Source organism: Petaurus breviceps, unplaced genomic scaffold (genome assembly GCF_028583685.1).
Source record: "Petaurus breviceps papuanus isolate PSGF00001 unplaced genomic scaffold, PetGlider_PUasm1.0 90556, whole genome shotgun sequence".
NCBI classification, from domain to species: Eukaryota; Metazoa; Chordata; class Mammalia; order Diprotodontia; family Petauridae; genus Petaurus; species Petaurus breviceps.
In genome coordinates, this window is record NW_027187273.1 from 4,897,994 (window position 1) to 4,924,706 (window position 26,713).

Below are 26,713 nucleotides of genomic sequence, written 5' to 3' on the forward strand. Positions count from 1 at the left end.
AAACCTCTTAGTGACCCCATTTGGGGTTTTCTTGGCAAAGATACTGGAGTGGTTTGCCATTTCCTTCCCAGCTCATTTTACGGATGAAGAAACTGAGGCAGAGTTAAGTGATCAGGATCTCACAGCTAATATGCGTCTGAGGTCAGATTTGAACCCAGGTTTTCTTAACTGCAGGCCTAGCCCTCTATCCACTGTACCACCTAGCTGCCTTAAAGAAAACCTACCATGCTATTTTTTTTTCCAGGAAGTAAAGGACTTTTATTTAAGAAGCTGGCTGTATGTAAGAGGAAACATTGAAAAAAGGAGACATTTGGCAGAAACAGTTACTGGGAGGAGACCATGATGCTGGAAACACTCTCAAAGTCGATCTTTCCCACATAGTTCTTGGACGTGACACTCTCTTCTTGACTGCAAATGAAGACGTGTCCTGCCTCATTGGAGCTCCAGTCATATTTGCTTTTTCACACTTTCAGCTGGTTGTCTAACAGATCTCCCAACATCTCAGCCAACAGCCAGCGGTCAATATGTTGATATGTGATGCCCAAAATGTGGCAGATAAATTTTCCAATGGAGTCTTCAAAATCTGTGATGCCATTAAGGAGGAGATCCATATTCCCATCTAGGGCATGCCAGAACACTTGGAAATGACAGGTCTCCAGCAAGTGTCCCAAGTATAGGATCTGTCTGATGGGCTCCTCTTCTTGATGAGCCTGGTCAATCACACCCTTGAACAGGGTGAAGTCCAAGTGAGGGAGATTGGTGAGAGCCTTCAGCAGAATCTGGGCTGTCACTGTGGTCTGGAAGAAGACCGGGTTAAACTGATATAACTTTAGAATGCCAAGTTGGCTTCAGGCTAGTGTTCTCCTTGGCCTGGGTCTCCACATAGTGCTCCAGGGTGGTGACCATGTTCTCAGGATTGTACCTGTCGATGCCCTTAAGCAGCTTCCCCACGTTGGCTGCATCTGCTCAAGCAGCGCCATGCCCTCCTCCTTTCCCAAGCAGACACTGAGGCCCCATACCATACTATTTCAATGTATAACTTAAGCATTTCACTATCGCCATATGTTTACAGCTCCTTCAGGAGCCAGAACACACCAACAGGTGTCCATTCTTCCCTCCCCAGTTACTTAAAAATTCATACTTAATGAATCTCATACAGGGTATTCCAAAAGTCTTTGTGTGGTTTTAAGCTTTTGTAACTTCAGAAGTAGATATGTTATCAATTTTTTTTAATGACTTGAAATTTTTAGCATTTAAATTTCCTTTACCCTTTATTTAGTTTTGTAAATTTTAAATAATAAATTGTTTTATTTGAATTTTAACAAGATGGGGAACCTTGTTATTATGCATTGTTAGTATGACAGTTTCTGTATGATGCTTCTTCAAACCAGGAAATCAGGAGAGAAGGTCATCTTGCTTGGTCAGCTAGGTCACCTAATCTATCTCCATTAGATTTTTTCATGTGGTGTCACTGCTAGGTGGTGCAGTACATAAAGTGCCAGGCCTAGAGTCTGGAAGATTCAACTTCCTGAGTTTAAATCTGGCCTCAGACACTTACCACCTATGTGACCCTGGGCAAGTCACTTAATCCTCTTTACCTCAGTTTCCTCATCTATAAAATCAACTGGAAAAGGAATTGGCAAACGGTTCTAGTATCTTTGCCAGGAAAACCCAAATGTGGTCACAAAGAGTCAAACACAATTGAATGGCAACTCACAACAAGTGAAAACTGTCTTATATGCATCAAAACCTCATTCTTTGGATGATCTTAAGGTTAGAATTACAAATGCAGTCCTTTCTATCACTGAGTAACTGATGAAAGTTTTTGCAAAATTCAAAAGTCAAGCAGAACAATGTATAGCACAAGACAATAATTATGTTGAATTTTAATAAGAAACACACCAATATTCTAAAATGTTCATTTAAATCACCTTTCAAATGTTGTTTTTGTAAACTTATAATAGTTATATTTCTAAGGTTATTAAAGCTTCAAATAACTGAAGAATGACTCATTCTTACTAAAAATGAATAGTCTGCAACACATTGCTAGTCAAGGATTTCCACTTCTTGTGGAAGAGACAGCAGAAAGGATTGCCTTAAAAGAGGAATTCTTAGCCTTTTTGCATGTCATGGACCCCTTTGGTACTCTGGTGAAGGCTGTGGATTATTTCTCAGAATAATGGTTTTAAATGCATAAAATACACCAGATTAAAAGGGAAACCAATTATACTGAAATAGCTATCAGTTTTTTAATACCAATTCATGAACCAAAGGTTAGATCTTCTGCTTACTGGGATATATGACTGGAAAAAGATGGTGATCACTATAGTCATATGGCAAGAGGGAGATGACCAGTGGACAGTCCTTACACTATTTGTATCTACCACATTAAGAGAACTAGAGGATGGCCTCCAACACACTAGGAGGACCTCCTATGGAAGATTTATGAGAGGAGATGGACAAGAATGGCCCAGGATAAGAGGACGTGAATGGAATGTGAGTCAGATGATTAAAGAACGTACCCATGAGGATGAGATCACAGATCCAGCCAAGTATTTGTTTATAAGAAGTAATGTTTATTTTTATTGATGGTTACTATATTTAGAATAAAAACCTTTAAAAAAAAAAAAAGGTAAGGGGGTTCAGTGATATTGCAATATTGCAGTGATAACGGATGTTATCTGCAGTCTATATATAACTTATCAAATAGAAGGTCAACCTACACAGACTAATTAGTCTAAAGGAAAACAAGCAATGAAGCAGAAACAACCATTTCCAGACAACTGGCAGGGGTTTGTGTGAGGCTAAGCCTTCTTGTAATTGAGTTGAGGACTTCAAAACAGGAAGGTGGCTGAAGGATTAGAGAAGAGCCCTTGGATTAAATGCTGAAAAGAAACAGGAGCCTTAAGCTGAAACAGACCCAGAGGAGAGAGAGAAACAGAAATGCATCTAGGGAAGATCATGAATATTACATCAAAGGCAGCTGCAATAACAGATGCTGAAGGGCAGCAGAAGGGCTGAACTGCATCTTCGGGGACAGGACATATAAACCACCATGGTCCATTTTGTCCTCAGAGTGACAGGAAGGGTTAATGGGTGACAGGGAGGGAGGGGGGAAGGAGGAAAGAAAGGAGAAGGATTAGGACAAATTTGCTGAGGACTGAATGAATCAATTGCAGGGTTACATATTTCACTTAGCTTCTGAAAACCAGTGTTTTAAAAGGGGAAGAAACAAACTCATCAGAACTAGAAGGGAGATTTCTGATAAGAGTTTGACATTCAATGTCTATAAAGTTCAAAGACCATTCTCCTATAAGCTAGCAATCAAAGGATATGAAAGGTAGTTTTGGAAAGAAGACTGTATTGTCAATGAAATCTCTAGCAACAGAGAAATACACACTATAACAACTTCAAGATTCTGCCATCAAGTTGGCAAAGATAATAAATGATGAAAAAAATTCAGTCAGGCATAGCTGGGTTAAAACAGCTGCTCCTGCCAGAGTTGTGAATGGCTTCAACCTTTTGGAAAACCACATGGATTTTTATAATAAGTTACAATATGTGTTACCCACTGGTCCCAGTACTGAGACTCTACCCCCTAGAAAGTCAATTGGTGGGGAAAAAATACCAAAAAAAAAATAATCCTAGAAACAATATTTGTAATAGCAAGAACTAAAAGAAACTTAAAAACAAAGGATGTACTCAATGATTGGGGAATGCACAAATAAATTTTGTTATATAAAAGTAATGAAATGTTATTGCAACACAAGAAATAGTGAGTATAGAACAGCAATCTAGGAATGCTTGTATAAAGTGATATAGAACAAAAAGAACAAGAGGTAGCCTGACCACAGTCAAGTAATTACAGAAAATAACAACAGCAACAAAGTCATGTTAAATACACATTTTTTAAAAAAGCATTTCTAAAGGAATCCTGGAGACAAACAGAACAATTTGGTTATTATCATGTTAGTCACATACTTTTTGTTTTGGAATTAACAGTCAGAAAATAATGAAAGTTTAGGAAAACATACAATCATTTATAATCATATTTTTAGTCATTGTTTTTCTTATATTCTTATCTTTATAAATACTGGTAGAAGTTTAAAATATTGGTGATAAAAATAACTCAGATATCTATAATTGGACATTGGAGCAGGAAAGAAAATAATTACAAGTAGAAGATGGGAGAGAAGGCTGTGGATCAGAAAGAAAAAGAAAGTTGGGAAATCAGGTATTTAATCTTTTTTCCTTCATTTTATAAATCTTTCACTTCCCAAGTGGCAGGTATAGATCCTTAAGGGCGTGTCTAAGCAATGTCAAAACATCCACTCAATTCAGTCACTTCAATTTAAAATTCAGTACATTTTGGCAGTGATGGGGAGGAGGGAAGAAATAAGTTGAATCAATTATCTGTCATTATATAAATAGGATAACCAGTTGGTAAGTAGCTTTTTTTCTAATTGTCTTACACATTTTCAAAAGGAAATCACAGAGTGATAGAGCGTATTCTGCTTGTCAGGGTGAACACTGTGGGGAAGTAGGAGAACTGGACAGTAGAAGGAAACGCCGTTTTCCTGCTCCACGGTCTGGAGTCATTTGTACTGCAATGTAAATAATTTGTCATTTGACATTTAACAGATGTCATGCTTAGAGAAGCAAGGTGGTACAGTGGGTAGAGCACTGGGACTTAAGTCAGGAAAACTCATTTTCTCCAGTTCCAATCTGACTTCTCCAGACACTTACTAGCTGTGTGACCCTGGGCAAGATACTTAACCATGTTTGCCTCAGTTTCCTCATCTATAAAATGAGCTAGAGAAGAAAATGGCAAACCACTCCAGTATCTCTACCAAGAAAATCCCAAATGGGGTCACGAAGAATCAGACACAACTGAAAGTACTGAACAACAAAGGAAACCATGTTCAAACTGGGCTGCAAACCTGAGCCACAGTGGGCAGAGTCCAGAGCTACTCCATCAAGAGAAAAAACCAAGACTAGAGCAAAAAGACAAAGAGCCAATATTGAAAGGGCGGGAAAGATTAGGCCTGAGAATCTGGATGGAAGAGAAGGCTAAAGAAAGAGAAGATGGCAAACTGCAGAAGGAGTGATCTGGAATGCGATGACTGGGGACAGAGTCCAGAGTTGAATGAGAGAGTGGGGGGAATATGATGAAAACCCAGTAGTAACTGGCCAATGTCAGAAAGGCCAGATAGATGGTATAATAGAAAGTAGAATGGACCTGAGTTCAAATCCAGGTTGTTCTACTTTGGGATTATTACTTCAAATATCTGGGCCTATGACTTCATCTATAAAATGAAGAGTTTGGATTAAATGATTGGGAATATGCTTCTACCTTTAAATTCAATAGTCTTATGGTCTAGATAAGACCTGAATCTGAAGAATAAAGTATTAGAAATGAGACCAGTGCAGGCTGTTTTCTGTAGTTAAGCTGTGTATATCTGAGTACCCAAACTTTTCCACCATCACAAGTAAAAATAGTGTGTGTGACACTTCATTAGTATCTATCTATCTATATATATATCTATATATATATATATATATGTATGTATGTATGTATGTACGGTATTGTATTTGGCAGACACAGGTGGGTGAGAGACATTGAGAACATCTTGTTCCTCTTCAGGCTGCTGACTTCCTCCACCACGGCCCAGCCCCTCATCCTGAAGCCTTATTGGAATCCACACATTGGAAGTACTTGTCATCCCAGACCTCTCCCTCTGATTGAATGGCTCCTCTGAGAACTTCCATTTATGAAGGACCCCTAGGCTAACCCTGCCTCATTTCTTAGATTCTCTGTAACTTCACAATCCACTAATCTGGACTACTTGACCCTATGAATGATTTATTTTTTATATTTGGTGAAAACTCTAGTGCCTTGAAGGATCACTAACCTTAAAAGTCAGGGCATTTTTAGTCTAAATTTGACTTTCCTTTCATAGTAGTTGAAAGATCTCTGTACCTGAAGTCAAGAAATCTAGATTGGAGTTAGAGTTGTTGCATGACCATAGACGAGATATGTAACCTCTCTGGTCCTCAGTTTCCTCACCTGAAAAATGATGAGGAACACTGGTACTATTTCACACATTGGTGATGGGTCAAATAAGATAATGTATGTAAAGAGTTAATAAATGTGGTTTGCTTGTTTGTTTTTTATCTTTCAGTGACCAAGGAGGGATGGGAACAAAAAGGAGAAAGTGGCATGTGCAAATATTCATTGCAGTTATATGCACTTAAAACAGATTCCCAAAGGAGAAAGACTTTCTTCTCTGTTATTATGGAGCTGAGCCTCTCCACTTAGACTCAGAATATAGACTCCTCTTGCCATATGTGCTAAGGGGCCTAGCATCTGCTGGAACAGGAGGGGGTGAGGTCATGGTCAGGCCATATGGAAATGTAATTTACCATCTCCAAAATCATTCTGCATCAAGGGAATTTTGTGGTATTTATGTTCAAGATGGGCACAGAAGGAGGAGGGATGCATTGTTGACACAATGGAAAAAGTACCTGTAAAGGAACTGTAAAGGTTCCCAGTACCAACTCTGCCTCCCCCCATACACACACCAAAAAAAAAAAATAATAATAATAACTTTCTAGCTCTTTCATTCTATGAGTTTACAACTCTATCAGAGGATTGGTGACACCATTTCTATCACATTATGTGAGCAACTGCCTCCTCTGCCTATGTATAAAGTTGGACCTGTAAGCATATGAAACAACAAATATCCAGAAAAATACTACAATGCTTATTACTAACAATAGGTTATGCTTATGTAATACTTGACAAAGTGCTTTTGATTACCCCCATATGATCCTCATAATAACCCTGCCAAGTAGAGAGGTCTAGGATTATGATCTCTACTTGATATTGGAGGACCCTGAGATCCAGAGAACTTGAGATTTGCTTAGGATCATGCAGATTGTAATAGAACCAGGTCTTGAACCCCCACATACTAATGTCCTTTCCTCTCAGAGTTTAGGAGAAAATCTGTTTGTTTTCGAACATCCAGAGGCAGCAAAGCATGGTGGAAAAAACACTAGACTTGGAGTCATGAGAACCTGAATGCCATGGTCTGTTACTTCCTAGTTGTGTAACCTTGGGTAAGTCACTTAACCTCTTTGTATATCATTTTCTCATCTATAAAATTACCTCAAAGATCACTTCCATCTCTAACTCTATGATTATCATACAAACCAAGTAGGTGGTGGCCTGAAAGCAACTTATTTTCACCTGTTGGCCAGTATAGTCACTGTTAATCATCTTTCTCTGTCACTTAATCATCTTTATCTGTCGATCTATCCCTAACCTTGTTTTATTTACCCCTACCATTCATTATAGATTTAGAGATAAATAAATGCGTCATGGTGGTTGGAGGGAGAGGAAGATGGAAAGGAAAATCAGTTTTAAAGCCAACAGGCCATCCAAGATAATGCTCATAAAACTATACTGTCATCAAAGTTCTCAATAAACCTATGACGTTTGTTCCTAATAATCCCTCCATGGGCTCTCAGCAGCCTTGGCCATAAGGAAGAAGAATGGGTTCTGGGATCTTACCAGTCATGATAATAATAATAGTTCACAGCTGTACTGGTTTACAGATCACTTTCTTCACAAAAGTCCTGTGAAGCAGGTAGCCATCACAGCTCGAAATTATCTCTGAAAGAAGAATATACACAATGACCTCAATAATTTAAATTACAACAACTTAAAAAGCAGTTGAAGTGTGATAAGTCATAATGAACGATTTCAGTCTTGGTGAATTGATAACAAAACATACCTTCCTCCTACCAGTTAGAGACCGTGGATTTAGAATAAAGCATACACTGTCAGATTTGGTTGCTAAGTTGGTTGGATTTGTTCTCCATCCACTATGCCATGCTTTTTTAAAAGTTTTTTTTTAATTAACAGAAATCTATTTTCTCTCCCTAGCACCCATAATTCCATTTAAAAAAAAAAAAGAAAAATATTCCAATAACAACTTGTAATGAATATGCATAGTCAAGCAAAACAAATTTCCTCATGGGTATAAGGTAGAACCTCAGAATTGCTTTAATTTGCATTTCTCTAAGTATTAGTGATTTGGAGCATTTTTTTCATGTCTCTAGATAACTTGAATTTTTTCCTTTGAGAACTGCCTGTTAATGTCTTTAGAGTCTGACTTTTATTTTTATAAATAATATACATTATTATGTTATACATAAATCTTATACATATTAAAAATAAGACTTTTATCAAAAAAGCTTGCTACAAAGTTTTTTCCCAGTTAATTATTTCTCTTTTAATCTTAGTTTTGTTGGATTTATTTATGCAAAACCTCTTTAATTTTATATAATCAAAATTATCCATTTTATTTTCTGTAATTTTCTTTATCTCTGATTTGGTCATAATTTTTTCTTCTCTTGATAGATTTGATAGGTAATTTTTTCCATGTTTCTGTAATTTATTACCTTTTATTTTTAGCTTTTATATCTAGAACACATATACTTTTGAAGTTTATCTTGGTATGAGTTATGTGGTGCTGGTCTCAATCTAATTTCCTCCACACTGTAACCAGGAAGGGTCCAATATGAATGAGAAACAGGAAGAAATTAAGGGAAATGAGAGTGGCATAAAACTGAAAGGCAAAAATGAAACTATTTTTTAAAATTATCTTTCTGAGACACCAGAAGGATATGCTACTGAAGCTTAACTCTGCACTAAGACTTTTGGAATATATTCTGTACATATATTGGTGGGGGATTTGGTCCAGAGACAGTGAACTAAAGCAAAAAAGCAAGCTAGAATTCTGTTAGCCTTTGATGACAAATCTCTACAGGGTTGTGAAGGAGACCCAGAAAAAAAAAGTCCTGTTTCTCAACCCTCCAGTTAAACAAAGGAATGGTTGAGGAGTTCTTTTTAAAGATATGGAGCTCCTATAGTAACAACAATGGCAGAGACTCCTGCCAACAACAGGGCCTAAGAGATACACCAGCTTTTCAGAAGTAGATGACACCATTATCTTTACTTCTTTTCAAGGAATCCAGGACCATTAATGAATGCAGTGGGTTTTAGGGAGAAGTCTAGAGGTGAAAGGGCTATTTGAAGCTATTTGTTTATCATGATTGTCACCGTTATTTGTGAACTTCATCAATTTAGATATTATTTTCAAGTCCTTTTAGAACATAAAATTTGAAAATCTCATTTGTTTCCCATTTGGTGTCACAGTGAGAAAAGGCCAAAAATCACTGCTCTAGAAGAAAGCTAAAGTGGAATCCCAGTCTGGGACTAATCCATAGAGCAGCAACCACTGTTCTGCAGTGGTAAAGGAAATGGGTTTTGGGAGAGCTGTAGAGAGATGTCCTTCGTGATCCATGCATGCCTCTATCACAGTGGTCATGGAAGAAAGGAGAGAATATCTTTCCTTATGCTTAGGTTTGTGCCTCAGCAAGTCTGTAGACTGGAAAGACCAGCTCATTCCCTCCTCTAATGGGCATGAGTGCAGGAAAGGAAGAGAATCTGAGAAGGGAGAAACTCTGCTTTGCCTTGCCTCTTCAAGGGCGTCATGTACAGATCCCACATGTCCAAGGGAAGATTCAAATGGCCAAGCTAAAGACTCTAACAACAATGAAATGTTGGAACTTCCTCCAAGATTCTAATTCCTATTTTCAAAAAAGGTTGGACTATTCACCTTTTCCTACCATTGACTCTAAAATACCAAGCAAAAGAATTTAATGATTATTTTAATTGATAACTAATACATTTCTTTCTTTTTTTAAAATGTGCTTTCTTATCCATTAACTCATTTGATCTCCATAACAACCTGTGAAACAAGCAGGACAAGTATCCCTATCCGCCTTTGACAGATGAGGAAATTAAATTCGCATAAATTTCAAAACTTGCCCAGAGTCACACAGACAAAGAACTCTAGGACTTTAGTCTTGTATTTCTTATTCCTTAACCTCTTGGTCATGTCAAGAGAAACAGAAGTGTAAGGCTCGTCCACTCTGGTCTCCAGAAACCATTATATACAATGTCACTGTGTAAGTCTGATGGTGTTAGCTCAGTGCTGATGAGATCAAGATCCTGGTAGAGCCCACAAAAGTGGGGAACCTGTGGGCCTCCAGATCACAAGTGACCCTCTAGGTCCTCAAGTGAGACCCTTTGGCTGAATCAAAACTTCATAGAACAAATCCCCTTAATAAGAGGGTTTGTTCTGTAAAACTTGGACTCAGTCAAAAGGCTGCGGCAGAGGACCTAAAAAGCCTAGGACCCCTAGAAGAAAGCACTTTGTGCCCTAGGCAAGATTCTAAAATTGAATGTCTGTTCATTCCTATACACTGGTAACTTTGAGACTTTGTTGTATCACATTCAACCAGATATCAAAAAAAAAATACTTATACATCATTTAGAGGATAATTCCCTGGCATTGAAAATGTGCACATTTATAAAAAGTGCTCCTATGCCTCCCTCCCCACCTCCCCCCATGTTATATCCCAGACAGATGCAAATCTGGCCTCCCATACTCACTAACTCTGTGGCCCTCAGCAAGTCACTTAACCTGTATTTGCCTTAATCTACCAGAGAAGTAAATGGCAAACCACTCTAATATCTTTATGAAGAAAACTCCACAGACAGTATGATCCCATGGGGTCACAAAGAATCAGACAGGACTGAACAACAACAAATGTGCCAGGCACTATGTTATGTACTTTTTTTTTTTAATCAAGGCAGCTAGGTGGCACAGTGGATAGAATGCTGGGCTTGGAGTCAGGAAGACTCATCTTCCTGAGGTCTAATCTGGCCTCAGACACTTACTTACTACCTGTGTGACCCAAGCAAATCGTTTAACCTTATTTGCCTCAGTTTCCTCATCTGTAAAATGAGCAGGAGAAGGAAATGGCAAACCATTCCAGTATCTTTGACAAGAAAACCTTAATGGGGCCACAAGGAATTGTGACTGAAAAACTGAAAAAAGTGACTGAAAAACAAGTGAACAACAAATAGCAATTCATTTCTCTATCTTTGTTTATGGTACCTCCTCCCAGTTCCCGGAAGTCAGCTTTGAAGCAGGTGCTACAACCTATGTTTCTACCTCTACAATACCTCTTAAGTCCAGGCTATCCTCACCATTTCTATAGTAAGTACCCTCGTTCAGAAACTTATCTCTTCTTACCTAAACTACTATAATAGCCTCTTAACTGACCTTCTTGCTTCCAGTCTATCCCTTCTGCAATCAGTTTTCCATATTAGCCTATTTGCCTAATGCATTGCTATTATCACATCACTCTTCAACTGAAAAACCTTCATTGGCTCCCCATTGGCCACATAAATAATTTAATTTAAATTTCTGATACTGGCATTCAAGACCCTTTACAATATTGCCCTAACATACCCGCCCAGCTTTATCTAATGTTTCCCACCTTCATATATTCTATGTTCCAGAAAAACTAGACTAACTTCCATCCTCTACTCTTGCCCTACCATTTCCCATCTCTGCGCCTTTGCTAAAGATGCCCCCCATAGCATTCTGAAGTCATTCCATTCTTTCAAGACTCAATTAAATGCCACCTTGTCCATGAAGATTTTCTCAAGTGAAAGTGATTACTCCCTCACCAAATTTATCATAACATTGTCACTGGCTTTCCTTTGCCATATAACATTCTACCTTACGTCACATCTATTTGTGAATGTCATATCCCCTCAATTCCACCCCCTCCCACTTAGACTATAGACTCCTTGAAGACAGATAGAGATTGTGTCATTTTTCATATTTTTATCCCCAACATCTAGCACAATGCCTGTGACACACTAGGCATTTAATAATTTTGTTGAATTTTATCGTATCAGATGGACTAACACATGTGACTATTTTCCTATCTCTAAAAATATCCATGAAAATAATCTATACACACATCTAGCACACGCTTGATAAAGGTTTGAAAAGGTCATGCAGAGGCCTTTGAAAACACTGTTAGCCAAGAGAACACATCTTTATAGTCACTCAGTCAACCGAAATGAAATAAATCTCACTGACTTTATTGTTTGTTGGCCATTTTTAAAAGCACTAGATTTGATAGAGCCAAATGCCACCCTAAAAGTTCTCATCCAACAAGATGGTATCTGAATAAGTACCAAAGTGAGAGGTACAGACAATTAAGTATTATAGGAAGTACCAAAAAGGTGAGAGGAAAAAAGATGGTGGATATTTTCAGTTGAAGAGGTGAGAACTGTAGAAAACTATTAAGACTCCATCTTCATCTTCATCAGCTGGAATGCTGACCTTTCTCTCTTGACACTCACATAAATAACAGTTACTAGTCCCTCAGGATATCACCTGACGTAAAAGAAGTTAAAATTCAAAATGTGACATTGTAATAGCCGACAACCCCATGCTCCCACTCTCCCAAGGTCCTCAACAAACTGAGCTTCTTTCCAACTATTTTTAATTTTGGAAAGATGAATAATACAGTGAGGATCGGTTTTTAAAAGTTGACAATGCTGTAGCAGCCTTTGAATCTGTGATATTACACTGACTCCCTCTCACCCACCCAACAATCCACGAATTTCTGACTAAGTCAGAAACACTTAGTTACCATATAAAGAGCTGTGAGTCAGCATTTGCTTTCTTTTCCTGAGGGATGGGGTGGAAATGTTTGTCTAAAGGCCTCAGCTAACCTCAGTCTTCCCCTAGATTCTTCCTGATCTGTCAGACTCTGCAGCTGTGTTCCCTTCACTCCCAGCCAGAGAAGTTAAATCTATTAGAGTGGTCATTCCATTTCCCCTCTCTGCATTGCCTTCCCTCCCAACATCTTCTGTACTAAATTTTATCCATCCTTCAAGGTCCAATTCAAGTCTTTCATCTTCCAAGAAGACTTCTCTGATTACTCAGTTCCATGATGAGCAAGTCCATCTCAGAACTGCTATCACAGTTCATAGTTAGTACTTTGCATTTTTGGTACTTAATTTTCCTTCATTCTCATTGATTAGATTTTCTCAACCAGACTCTGAGCTCTTTGAGGGCAGGGTTCTATATCCCCTAACACAGGACTAACTGGGCACACAGTAAATGTGAATTAATTAACTAATTTATTAATTTAAAGAAACTACTCAAAATAAGAACTATAACTAGACCAAGGCAACCTGAGGTCTTCCCAGGCACTGATCAGAGGGTGCAAAAATTTAACACGATGCATTTATTGTAAAAGAAATCTCTTTGGTAATGAATTCCCCACTCCTGCTCAATTGAATTTGTCTGTTATTTCTTTTAGTATCTTTAAATAATGAATTACAAGGATGATTTCAGGTTTCATGCCACTTGCCTCAGAGGCATTTTGTGCAGCTTGCCCCAGGAGCCAAATTATTACTTATATCTCTGACTGAGAGAACTTGTGATGTAGTATGTGGTACAGTTATATGGTATAGAATCAAGAGACATGGATTTATCCCTGGCTCAAACATTTAATAATTTTGTGATCCTGTAAAGTCATTTTGCTTCTTTGTGTCTCAATTTCCCCCACTATAAAATGAGAAAAATATTTATGCCACTTAAAGTTATTGTCTTATTCCTTTGTAAACTGTAAGGCACTGTAAAAATGTGAGCTATGATGATTTTAGATATAAAAGCAACTAGGTGGAGGGCTGGACCTGGGCTCAGGAAAACTTGAATTCAAATCTATCATCAGACACTTGCATCTTTAAAACTGTCAGACTGAGGGGGTGGCTAGGTGGCGCAATGAATAGAGCACCAGCCTTAGAGTCAGGAGGACCTGAGTTCAAATATGGCCTCAGATACTTGACATACTTACTAGCCCTGTGATTTGGGCAAATCACTTAACCCCAATTGCCCTCCAAAAAGCAAAATAAAACCAAACAAAAAAACAACTGGCAGACTGAGCCAGTAGCTCTTTTTTTCTACCACTTTCTTTTTATCCCCTTTTATTTTTTACATGAATACATATTTGTGGAATACAACAAGCATTTCCATAACATAATACAATAAAGAAGATGATTATATACAAAACTGCAAATCTACTAAGCATAACTTGCTATTCCTTTCAAATATATGACAAAATTATCATGTAAAGTTAATTTTTCCTCTTTTTTTCTACCCTCCCGCAAACCTACCCTGTTGATGGCTACCAGACACAAATAGGTATATATACATATATATGTAAATTTATTCTATATGTATTTCTATTTATCATTTCTTTCTCTGGGTGCAGATGGTATCTTTCCACTGCTCTTTCTGCTCTGAGGTGCATTTACCCACAGTGTGGACACCATGAACTGAACCCTCATAGCATGCTACAGTTCCCTAGGAACTTCCTCTACTGTCTATTTTTTACCTCTTGTTCCAAGAAATGGGCCTGGGAGTATCTGTTTCCGTTCTGTATATTTGTCTTTCCCAGTTTCTAGGTACCCAAAATAATCCCCATGGGACTTGAGTTTGAGTTATGGTGACCTTGGAGCCAGGACTCCAAGCAGAATGCTTCAGTCAGTCTGCCCAGCAAGAGAGCCCTGAGAAGCAGGAGACCTGGGAATTAAGCCTGAGGCAGGATGGGGGAGAAGGGGATGAGGGGGGGGGGGCCAGAGTTAAGCTTGGAACTAGGACTGTGCTCTATGGAAACCAAGCTAAACTATGAACCTAATCCCTTCCCTTTCCCAGAGACCTGTGGTGAAAAGAGAGGCATGGGGTGGGAGGGAATTATACTTCCCATTTGTCGGGGGACTAAATTTATATATTTGTGATTATATCTTCTGAAGCAAATATTTCTGCATAAAAGCTAATTTGATTGGTGGTGGTGATGGTGGTCTGTCATTCTTGAAGAGGGCCATGACATTAGGAGGGTAATACCATGACTTTCAAGTGAATTGGATTTTAAGGCTGTGCAAAGTCACCATCTTCACTCTCTCCTCCACCTGGATCCAGTGGCATGATAGAGATCAAGACAACTAGAAATGGCTAAAGGAACTGTGGTGTGGGGACCACCCACTACAATTGAGGGAATACCACCAAAGAGGGTTGGAGCCTTAAGTGCCCCCCTCCCAATCCTCCTGAATGGTGCTGGAGAACCTTGGGGGTGGGGAGAAGGTAAAAAAGTAACCTGCTTAGCCTTCAGGCAGTGGGGGCAAGGCTAGTCAGGATTGCACTAGTATTGATGAAATATTAAAAGACCCAGAGATGGGGTGGCCAGGTAGCACAGAGAGTAAGAGCACCGGCTCCAGTGTCAGGATGACCTGGGGATCAAATCTGGGCTCAGATACTCAGCACCACACCCAGAAATAACTGGCCATGTAACCTTGAGCAAGTTACTTATCGCTGATTGCTTTAAAAAAAAAAAAGACCCAGAGAAAGGTCTTTAGTCTGTTAATATAGATCTTTTTAGGAGGATTTATGGAAGTATATGTATAAGAAATGTATAGGAAGAGAAGGCACAGATGGGCCTCGATTTGAAGCAGTGAGGCAAGTACCCTCTGAGACTCAGGAAGGTTAAATTACCTGCCCAAAGCCCCCCTATGAGTTAACTCTATGCAAGACTCTCTGTCACAGTCCTTGAATAGCCGACTGATCAGATTTTCCTTTAATTGTTCTTCCTGGGGAAAACAGAGACACCTACTTGTCTGGTATCTGTCTTACTCTTACATCAGCAATAAATGCAGTCTGGAAAGTGGTGCAGTGGTTAGAGCATTAGACTGGGAGTCCGGAACTCCTCAGTTCAAAGTCAGTCTCAGATACTTAGAAGCTACAGGCCACCTATTTTCTGTCTGACTCTTTTTTCAACAATAAAAATAGGGCATAATAATAGCACCTTTTTCCCAGGGTTGCTGTAAGAATAAAATGAGTTAATATTTGTAAAATTTTTTGCAAACCCAAAAGATCTATGTAAATGCTAGCTATCATTATTACAATAAACCACTACCTAGGTGACCCAGGAGGTACATTGTCCTAAGCCTACCTTTCTAGTCAGAAACTGACCTCCTAAGGGTTCTGATGAACTTCGAGCTACTTGTGAGTGAGTAATGTGGCTTGACAACCTATTGAAGCTAATGGAATTGTAACACAGAACCTACTTGACTCCAGAATTCCTCCATACCTTAGGTTAAAGGTGAGGATATGAAGTTGGTTTGGGGGATTTTGGTCTGGATACATGATATAAGGAACTTCTGGCATGAAAACTCCATCTACCAATCCAGACTGGCAAACCGTTCTGCAATTTATGGTCTTAGGGTGTTGCTTAGTAGCACTGAGAGGTCCAGGGTCACCTAGCCAGCATGCATCAAAGGCAAGGCTATAATCCAGATATTCCTGACTTCAAGGCTGGCGCTCTATCCTCTGTGGTAGTGATATCAGATTTAAAGAGTATACTGACATTTTGTCACTGCTGTTCAGTTGTTTTTCAGTCATATCCAATTCTTTGTGATCCCATTTGGGATCTTCTTGGCAAAGATACTGGAATGGCTTGCCATTTCCTTCTCCAGCTCATTTTACAGATGAGGAAACAGAGGCAAATAGAGTTAAGTGACTTGCCCAGGCTCACCCAGCTATTAAGTCTATAAGGAAGGATTTGAATGTTTCCTGACTCCAGGCCCAGCAGTCTATCTACTGGACCACTGTAAGGTTATGGGATTTAAAGATCTTCCATGCCCCTTGAATTTGCTGATGTAGCAGGAAGAGGTGGGGCAAGAGGAAGTGGAAGCCAAGCTAGAGTGTGTGCAGTGGTGGCAGCAGCGGCTGCTGGCAGAGGTGCAAACTCCTTTTTTTGAGCCAGCCAAAATTTCTGCTAAGGATCCCAGGAACTGCACGGGGCCAGAGCTGCTAGGAGCACACCTCGTGGATGCTGAGCAGTTGTCATGAGTGAGGAGAAGAGGACCTTTGCCTGAGGCAGCCTGTTCTGTTTTGAAGGCTTGAGAATGTGGGTGTTTACTACATTAACTACGTGTGCTAACTTTATAACTACTGTGATGGCTTTGACTTTCTGGTTCAGGGAATCCATTTTCTGGTATCTGAATAAATGTTCTAGCTTTATTCCCCATGTAGAGAGCCTGGTATATTTTGTGATTAATAACCATATCAGTATATTTATAGTTACCATAGGCATTGTGAATACTGCATTGTTGATACAACCACCTAGCTGCCAAAACATTTAATAAAGACAGAATATCAAAGTAAATAACAAATTACAAAACAGATAGTAGAATCATTCTCGGTCCTGATGTCATACAGTAGTGATGTCAAACTCAACTAGAAACAGATACCTGAGGGCTGGTTTTAAGTCAGAAAATCACAAATTAACATTATGTGTGTTGTTTTGTGTCTTTATTTATTTTGTTAAACATTTCCAGATTATATTTTAATCTGATTCCAGAGTTTTGCAGGTTGCATGTGTTTGAGTTTTCTAGCTCTATATAACAACAACTGACTGTGTCTTTTATTCTACCCATTCCTTAAAGGCCCTCAGCATAGAGTGCCTAGAGTACTCTATGGGTAGGGACAGTTAGGTAGCCCAGTGGATAGAATATCAAGTCTGAAGTCAGGGAGATCTGAGTTCAGATTCAGCCTTTTGCATTTAAAAAGAGATAAATTTTGTCATGGGCAGCTGGTTGGTGCAGTGTATCTAATACCTTGCCTGAAGTCAGGAAGATTCATCTTCCAGAATCCAAATCTGGCCTTAGACACTTAATAGCTGTGTGACCCTGGGCAAATCACCTAACTCTGCCTCAGTTTCCTCATCTGTAAAATGAGCTTGAGAAGGAAATGGCAAACAACTCCAGTATTTTCACCAAGAAAACCCCTAAGAGTTGGACATAACTGAATAACAACAAGAATATCCCTTATTTCTTCTATTCCCCTCTGCCTTCCCTGCTCTCAGCTGCTGCTGGGTTCCATGACTAATCATATACTGCTAATGGCTTCTTTCTCAGGGTGGGATAAGCCAAGGGCAAAGGTATCATTACTCTTTTGGGAGAACTCCCTGGACCAATATGCTAAGAGGTCTAATCAGCATATTTTCAATTCTTTTGTTAGAAAGACTTATACCAGACTAGGCTGACACTCAAAATAGACCTTCAGGTGACTGCCAAGATCTTCCCTAATCATATACCCACATATATCTGGACTCCTCACTCCTACACGAGGCAAATGGAGTCAATTCCTTTCACCTTATTAAGGGAATTTTCTTTTCCTTTTATTATTTTGGACCCAGGCCATTCCTCTTGCAAATTTTGGTTAACTAAAAGTCTGCCTTAATATTAACTTCACCTGACCAACACCTGTCCCACAGGATGTGAAAATTCACATAGAGCTTTAAATATTCCTTTGATAAGAAGCCAGAGAAAAAAATCTCAATTTTCCCTGATTTCTTGATGATATATAAACCCTATTGCTCAATCAGTCTATTTGTGAATCCTCTAAAAGTAGTCTAATCTGTAATCTGACTTATTTTACTTACAGTTTATCTGACAAAGCTTCCTTTAGGGGATGTATAAGATTATGACTCTGTTTAAGTTTGTTCAACTTTTATGACAATTGAAGGAAGTATGGAATTATGGATCTTTCTGCTCTTTAATTTTTATGGCCTAAAAGGATTATACAAGATTACAATATGTAAGTGGATTATTTCTCTGTTACTCTGTTATAATTTTGCCTATAAGAAACCTTGTTAGGGGCAGCTAGGTGGCCACCCCGGAGTCAGGAAGACCTGAGTTTAAATCTGGTCTCAGATATTTAACAGTTACTGGCTGTGTGCCCTTGGGCAAGTCATTTAATCCCAATTGCCCTGCCGTCCCCCCTTCAAAAAAAAGAGCAAAAAAAAAAAACCCTTGTTAGAATCCTAATAAGGGTTCATATATTTTCTGAGATCTGAACTTATGCTTGAGCATAATAATAAGACCCAGGTTTTTGCCTCCATAATTTCTGCATTGCAGTGAATACATATCTGGTAGCAGTTACCTACCACATGAACTCAGAGAGGAGATATTTCTCCCATAACAACTTCTTTCCAGTTCCAGAGAACAAGTTACATGCCCACAACATGGTCTACAACTCCTGCTGAGTTTTTCTGTGATTGCCAATAAGTACATATACTAAAGGGAAAATCACATTCTTAAGTAAGTAAATCCAAACAATATAAAGCATTTTCAAGAAGGAATAAGGGATAACACCATGGTCGTAGGTAGCAAGCACCTCAAATGTGTTTGGAAGGAGCCTAGGTGTTCTACAGGGAGAAAGTGAGGAGGAAGATCCATATCAGATTTGGCAAACAGTGTAGGCAAAAATCCAGAGCTTGAACAACCAATAAGCCAATTTCAGTGGAAAAGAGAGAGGGGAGGGAAATTTTTTTATTTTATTTATTTTATTTTTAATTTATGAAATAAAACAAGTATTTCCATGACATAGTAGAATTTCTTAAAAATATGATTGTACATGAAACTAAATCTATTTTAGGTGGCACAGTGAATAGAGCACCGGCCTTGGGGTCAGGAGGACCTGAGTTCAAATGTGGCCTTAGACACTTGACACTTAACTAGCTGTGTGACCTTGGGCAAGTCACTTAACCCAAAATTGGCTTGCCTTCCCCCTTGCAAAAAAAAAATCATTGGGAAAATGGGATAGCAGTCTTACAGAAATTGGGCATAGACCAATATCTTAAACCATTTACCAAGATACAGTCAAAATGGATACATGACCTAGATATAAAGAGAGAGTACAAGAGAATTTGAAGAACATGGAACATATTACCTATCAGACTTATAGACTTAAGGATAGGCAAACAATTTATGAATAAACAATAGAGAGTAGTTTGAGGTGTAAAATGGATAATTTAGATTACATTAAAAAGTTTTTGTACAAGTAAAAAAAAAAAAGTAGCCAAAAACAGAAGGGGAATAATATGGAATGAAATGGAAAAGAAAAGAGAGGTAAATTGTAAAGGACTTTAAATGCCAAGCTAAAGATCTTGTATTTTATCCTTGTGACAATAGAAGCTATTGAGGATGTTTTCTCAGAGAGAAGAGTTATATGGTTATGTATTTGTTTTAGGCATATCATTTTGGCAGCTGTGTAAAGAGTGGATTAGATGGGGGACAAGTTGAAAGCAAAGGGAGCAATGAGGAGGCTATTTCAATATTTCAAGCAAAAGAAAATGAGAGCTTGAACTAGCATAGAAGCTGTTTTGAGGAGAGAGAAAAGAATGAACAGGAGAGATGCTGGAAAGGTCAGATCAACAAACGTTGACTTATTGATTGAATATGGGATGAGAGAGAGGGAAGAACCTAAGTGACTGGAAGGCTGATGGGGCCCTACACAGAAACAGAGGACCTTGAAGAAGGAATGAATTTAAAAGAAATATAAGTTCTATTTTCGACATGTTAAGTTCGAAATGCATAAAGGCTATCTAGGTGGAGATATCTAGAAGACAGTAAAATGGAACTAAAAGTCAGGAGAGAGGTTATGGCTGGATATATACACTTAGGAGTTAGCTGCATAGAAATAATTAAACTTAGGAGTGATGATAAAATCACAAAAAAGGAGAATGTAAAGAAAGAAGATGGCATAGGTCAGAGCTTTAGGGGATGCCCATACCACCTCTTTTCTTTTTTTTATTTAAGAATTTTTTTTAATTTTAAACATAAATACAAAATGAGAAAAGGGAAAAAACATTGCTATGTACACAGCAGAGAGGGTTCAATATAAAACAATAAATGTCCTTTTCAAGGAAACATATATAATAAATACTACACATCAGTTTTTTGTTTTGTTTTGTTTTTCTTTTTTTTTTTTTTAAGCAATTGGGGTTAAGTAACTTGCTCAAGGTTACACTGCCAGTTTTTTTTTTGCAAGGGTGTTAAGTATCTGAGGCCGGAACCAATCCTGGGTCCTCCGCCTATGGGGCCAGCGCTCTTACTCACTGCGACACCTAGCCTCCCCATTTTTGTTTTTCTTTTTGGAGTGGGGAAGGCAGGGCAATTGGTGTTAAGTGATTTGCCCAAGGTCACACAGCTAGTAAATGTTAAGTGTCTTAGGCCAGATTTGAACTCAGTTCCTCCTGACTCCAAGGACGGTGCTCTATTCACTGTGCCACCTAGCCGCACCAATATTACACATTGTTTTCGAAGCTGCCCAACTTTTCTTTGCTTTCTAGTTGGTTTTCTTTTATTTTTTTCTGTGTACTTTTTGCTTTATTTTTCCCCTCCCTTTTCCCCTCCCCCTTCCCCTAAAGAAGGCTACATTAAGCATGGATACACATATATACATATATATGTATATATACAGAAATATCTATAAACATACACATATATATATAAGACTGTACTATGCTTATTTCTACCTATCATCTGTTTCTCTGAAGGTGGATAGCATCTTCCTTCATAGGTCCAAGTCTTTCCATGTTTTTCTAAATCAACCAGCGCATCATTTCCCATACCACAGCAATATTCCAACCCAATCACATCCTATCTGAGAGACTGTCTATGAAAATTTTTTCCCAATTTTCTGCATTCCTTCTATTCTTGGCTATATAGGTTTTATTTATACAATAAGATTTTAATTTAAAATTATCAAAATTATCCTTGTTATACTTCAACAATGCTCTCCCTTATAGTTTAAGGTCTGATACTGTTGAATCTACTTCCTTTACTTCTTTTTCCCTGGTTTCTTTGAAGTTCATGACTTTTTACTCTTCCAAATGAACTTTGTTATTATTTTTTCTAACAGTAAATTTTTTTAGTAATTTAAATTGAAATGACATTGAATAAATAGATTAGTTACATAAAATTGTCATTTTAAAATCATATTGACTTTACCTACCCATGGACCATAAATATTACTTTAATTATTTAGATCTAAGTTTATTTGTAGGTTTGGAAGGTTTGAGGAAAGAGAAGTTTATAATCAACAGTGTGAAAAGTGTGATGGAAAATTAATCAAAGAAGAATGAAAGGATTATCATCAAGCAATAAGGGTCCAGGGGACATTAAATAACACATATTCACAGTGAGTCCAGTCTTCATAGTTACATGACCATCCAACAGAATTCAGCATTACTTGAGCAAGGAAAAAGGAGAAGTAATGAGCTCTTTGAGAATAGAATGAGTAGATAGCCACAAAAAAGTCTCCATTCCCACTTATATGATCTTAGGTTACACACATAGATATATAATTTTTAGGACTTCCTCCACAAAAGCTCTGAACTGAGAATCAGTAAAAGGTTCTAATCTTCACTCTGTCATTGGATAAATCCCTTGATCTCAGAATCCTCTCCCTAGTGAAGATAATAATACCTGCCCTGCCTACCTCAAAGGATTAAGAATAAAGATTTTTATTAATATAAAAATATAAAGCACTGAATCCTCCTCCCCCCCCATCCCCTCCACCTCCCATTCCCCCCAGAGAAGAGAAAAGACAACTCACCTCCCTCCTTGTTTGTGTAGATTGGGGACTTTGGGTGTGGAACATTGCATACATATACTGCTAGACTTAGTCAATGTAGTGGTTGCTTTTGATGAACTGATTATTTTTTCCTCTTTCTTACAAGAGATGACTCATCAGATAAGAGGAATAAGAGAGGAATATAATCAGAAATGAAGGTGATGTAAAAACAAAATATGCCAATAAAGCATTTTAAGAAAAATCAATGCAAGTCATTATTACTATTTTCATTGCCCACAGATTGGTACACTAGGGGGAATGGAGGGAGGCCATGGAGAGAGTTCATCCAGGACTATTATTTCATTGGTGTAAGAAACTTCTGGTGTGGCAACTCCCTTCACAGATGCAGGTAGTTAACTCATATGTAATTTATGGTCTTAGAGAACTGCCTCAGACTGAAAGTTTAAGTGACTTACCCATGATCACATAATCAGGATGTATCAGAGACAGGATCTGAACCTATGTCATTCAAACTAGAAAACCAGTCATCTATCTACTATATCACATTGCTTAGTGGTACACTATTTACAAAAAAAAAGGGTTTTTTTCTTGTAAAGTTACTTTAATTTATTTTGTCTGATCAATAATTTTGGCACCAGCATAGAACTGATGACTGATCAGCTGATCCCATTTATGACTTTACTTTGCCAGAACATCCTTTTTTATCTCCCTCTGTTTAATCAAGTCAGTATTCCATCTGCTGCCTTGTTGTGCTTGGACAATGGGTACAGGCCCTGGGATTTATTGTCAGGAATGAATAACTGGATATACTCACTAAGTAGAGAATGATCTGAGGACACAAGTTCTTTGAACAGACCCAGGGAGGATTGGTGCTTTCTGTCACGGGTTATTTCTTAGGAGGAAAGAATCCTGTCTTCTGCTGGGGAAAGAATCTCTTGGACCTGCTAAATATGCTTTAATATTTGATCACCCTTGAACTTTCTACCGGGGACACCAGCCTGATAAAGAGGTCAGACTGTTTCCTCTGATCCAACATTGCCATGTCAAGTCAGCGTAAGCCCATCTTTACCTTACGCAATTGCTGCAATCAACCAAGGACCTGAAAGGTAAGCCTTACCTCCTGCAAGTTCTCATTGCATGCCTGTCAATCCTTAGACATCCATATTCTTCAAGGAGCATAAAATCTGGGTAGCTAGACCCAGTCCCCAGAACACAGCCCTAACCTACTTGGATTGCTAGAGCCTACCAGCTCACAAGAGCAAGACCTTGCTTCCTTGAGGTCCCTCTTGCTTGTTTTAGCTGTTCTGATACCAACCAGAGCCCACCTGCTCTGACTTTACTCCCTGCCTTCCTGTCCAGTGACCATGGAATGCCCAGGCTCCATGGGTATCTTTGCCTAATGAACTGAAGGTCATCAGTTGGGAATAGTAGAGTGATGGACTTGGAGTCTGGAAGACCCTGAGTTCAAATCCTGCCTCTGATATTTGTTAGCTTTGTGACCACTGGCAAATCACTTAATCTCTCTGAGCTCAGTTTCCTCATTTTAAAAAATCTGTAATAACTCACTTTACAGGAATATACTGAGGTTCAAATGAGATCATGCATGTAAAATGCTTTCCAAACTTTAAAGTGTCACATAAATGTCAGTTGTTATTATTATTATTACATATCCTTTTTCTGACTGACTGCTTGACCTTGAACCCTGTGCTGACTATGCATATGCTATCAGCTGGGATCCTCCACCTACCTTCTCCTGGTCTGCCTCATGTAGTAGCTCCTTACAACCCAGCTCTGACAGCCCAGACTTTTGTAAGCATTTCTAGCAACTCCCAACCAAGGTATTGGTTTCTTCTCCCCAGCTGCTCCAGGACAGAGAGATGAACATCACAATCTGCTTCTCGGTCTTCCTGCTGAGCACAACCCTGGTTGTCAGCAAGGAGTCAGACACCAATGGCACCCTGCCCTTGAATAGAAGCTCTTTGCCCAGGCTTTGGGACTGGGCTCCCCTATCCCAGTTTACGGGGATGAAGCTCTTCTTCATCCCCCCCATCATCTGTCTGCTGGTGGCTGCTGCCGTCATCCCCTTCATCTTGTTTGCCATCTTCTCCAATGTTCATGTCCGCCAGGAGCCGCGATACCTCATCTTGGGCAGCGCCATGCTTTACAACCTGCTCTACTTGTCCTTCTATAGTCTCTCAACCATCCTGAATGTGGCTGGCTTCCGACTCCCCAGGTATGCCTGTGTCCTCCTCCTGTTCCTGATCTCACAGACCTACTGTGGCAGCCTCCTTAGCGCTCTGGCCATGGTGCTAGACACCTACGTGGCCATCCTGTGGCCGCTGCGCTACGCCTCCATCCTGACTTTGCTCCGAACCAAGAAACTTATTCTATCCATCTGGGTCTTAGCTGGTCTCTTCCCTGCCATCCTCTTCTTTATCCTGTGGGCAACGCAGGAACCGACACTTTGCCCCATGGAAATCTGCTCCCTCCCACTCATTTTGGTAATGACCCTGCGTGGAGACAATGCTGTCAGACTCTGCTATGCGCTTTCAGTTACCTCCCTCTTCCTCTGCCTCTTCCTAATTGCTTTTTGCTCCTTCAGCCTCTATGTGAAAACCCGCCAGTTGGGTATCTGGAGGGGCATGACCTCCCGGGCCAGCATCACATTCCTGATGCACCACACGGTACTGTTCTTATACTTTTGCCCTCCTCTGGCACAGGTGGTTCAAACACTGCTTTACCATAATCACAGCATAAGCCTACAGACTGGGATATGGTTGTCATTGACCATCTGTGACATCCTGGTGGTCCTCCCCAAAGCTCTGTGCCCTTACCTCTATGGGCTGCGGTACAGAGAGATCACCAAGAGCCTTAGACTCCTGTGTGGCAGGAAGTATCCTAATTTGAGGCCGCCAGTTATTTTATCTTAAGAGAGCTTTCTTGGGGACAACTAGGTGGCACAGAGAATAGAGCATTGACCCTGGAGTCAGGAGGACCTGAGTTCAAATTTGGCCTCAGACACTTGACACTCACTAGCTCTGTGACCTTGGCCAAGTCACTTAACCCCAATTGCCCTGCTTTCCCCCCTCCAAAATGATGAGAGAGAGAGAGAGAGAGAGAGAGAGAGAGAGAGAGAGAGAGAGAGTTTTCTGACTCTTATACCAACTCTCCTCCATACACATAAAATGGGCAAGGACTTGTGTCCTTTGCTTACCTTCCCCCAGTGTGAATTGCAATGCCACATCAGTCTTTAGGCTCAAACCAAATGCTTACATTGACTGCTTATTGGAGAAAGAATATTGAACTGAGAATTAGAAGACCTGGGTTTTAATCCTGGGTCTGCCACTAAAGAGCTATGTAACATTGGTTAAGTCACTTAACCTGCCTGACCCTGTAAAATGAAGAGGCTGAGTTAAATGCTCTTTAAGTCCTTTTTCACTCTAAAATATTATTCTTTGGTATCAGACTGTATGTGTGTGTGTGTGTGTGTGTGTGTGTATTTTTAAAGCTGTATACTGGTGCTGCTGAATATCTCTATCTTGATCAGTCATTGTATTAAGTTCTGGGAATACAAAAAAAGGCAAAATATAGTCCCTGCTTACAAGGAGCTCACACTTTTATGAGTATGGTGCTATAGAGATCATTAGCTTTGGTGTTAGATGAAGGAAACATGCAGAATGCAGGGTCATATCGATGAAGCTGTAAGAGAAAAAGACTTGGGCATTCCAAAAATGGGCCACAATGACAAGGGGAGGAACAGAGCCATGATCAAAGTGGTGTAACAGAAGGGACACTGGATCTGGGGCCAAAAAATTTGACTTCAAATCCTAATTCTGCCACTTACTATGTGACCTTTAGACAAGTCACTTTGGGTCTCAGTTTCTTTATATGGAAAACAAAGGGGTTGGACAAGATGGCTTCTAAGGTTTGCTCTAACTCTGAAACATTGTTTGTTTGTGGATTCAGAAAAAGCAAGCATACACATAATATATCTATAGGGTAGGAAGGTGGGCAGTGGATAGAGCTCCAGGAATACCCAAGTTCAAATCCTGACTCAGACACTAACTGTGTGACCTTGGGCAAGTCACTTAACCTGTTTGCCTCTGTTTCCTCTTCTGTCAAACAGGAATAATAAAAGCACCTATCTCCCAGAGTTGTTGTGAGAATCAAATGAAATACTAATTGTAAAGTGCTTAACACAGCACCTAGAACATAGTAAGCATAAATCCTCTGAATTTAGAGTCAAAGAGTCTTATATTCAAAAGCCTCTAATGCTCCTTCAGTTTATGACCTTGGACAAGTCATTTAATTTTTCTATGCCTCAAGCA

At 39.2% G+C, this 26,713-nt stretch overlaps 1 protein-coding gene and 1 pseudogene across 1 annotated transcript; one reads left to right on the forward strand and one right to left on the reverse strand.

The window, feature by feature from the left end:
• Positions 1 to 323: 323 nt before the first annotated feature.
• Positions 324 to 980, reverse strand: LOC138142281 (eukaryotic translation initiation factor 3 subunit K-like; annotated as a pseudogene).
• Positions 981 to 24,262: 23,282 nt separating this feature from the next.
• Positions 24,263 to 25,315, forward strand: LOC138142309 (probable G-protein coupled receptor 148). Its single transcript, XM_069063373.1, has one exon. The coding sequence runs from the start codon at positions 24,263 to 24,265 to the stop codon at positions 25,313 to 25,315; it is 1,053 nt and encodes a 350-aa protein (XP_068919474.1).
• The last annotated feature ends 1,398 nt before the right edge of the window (positions 25,316 to 26,713 follow it).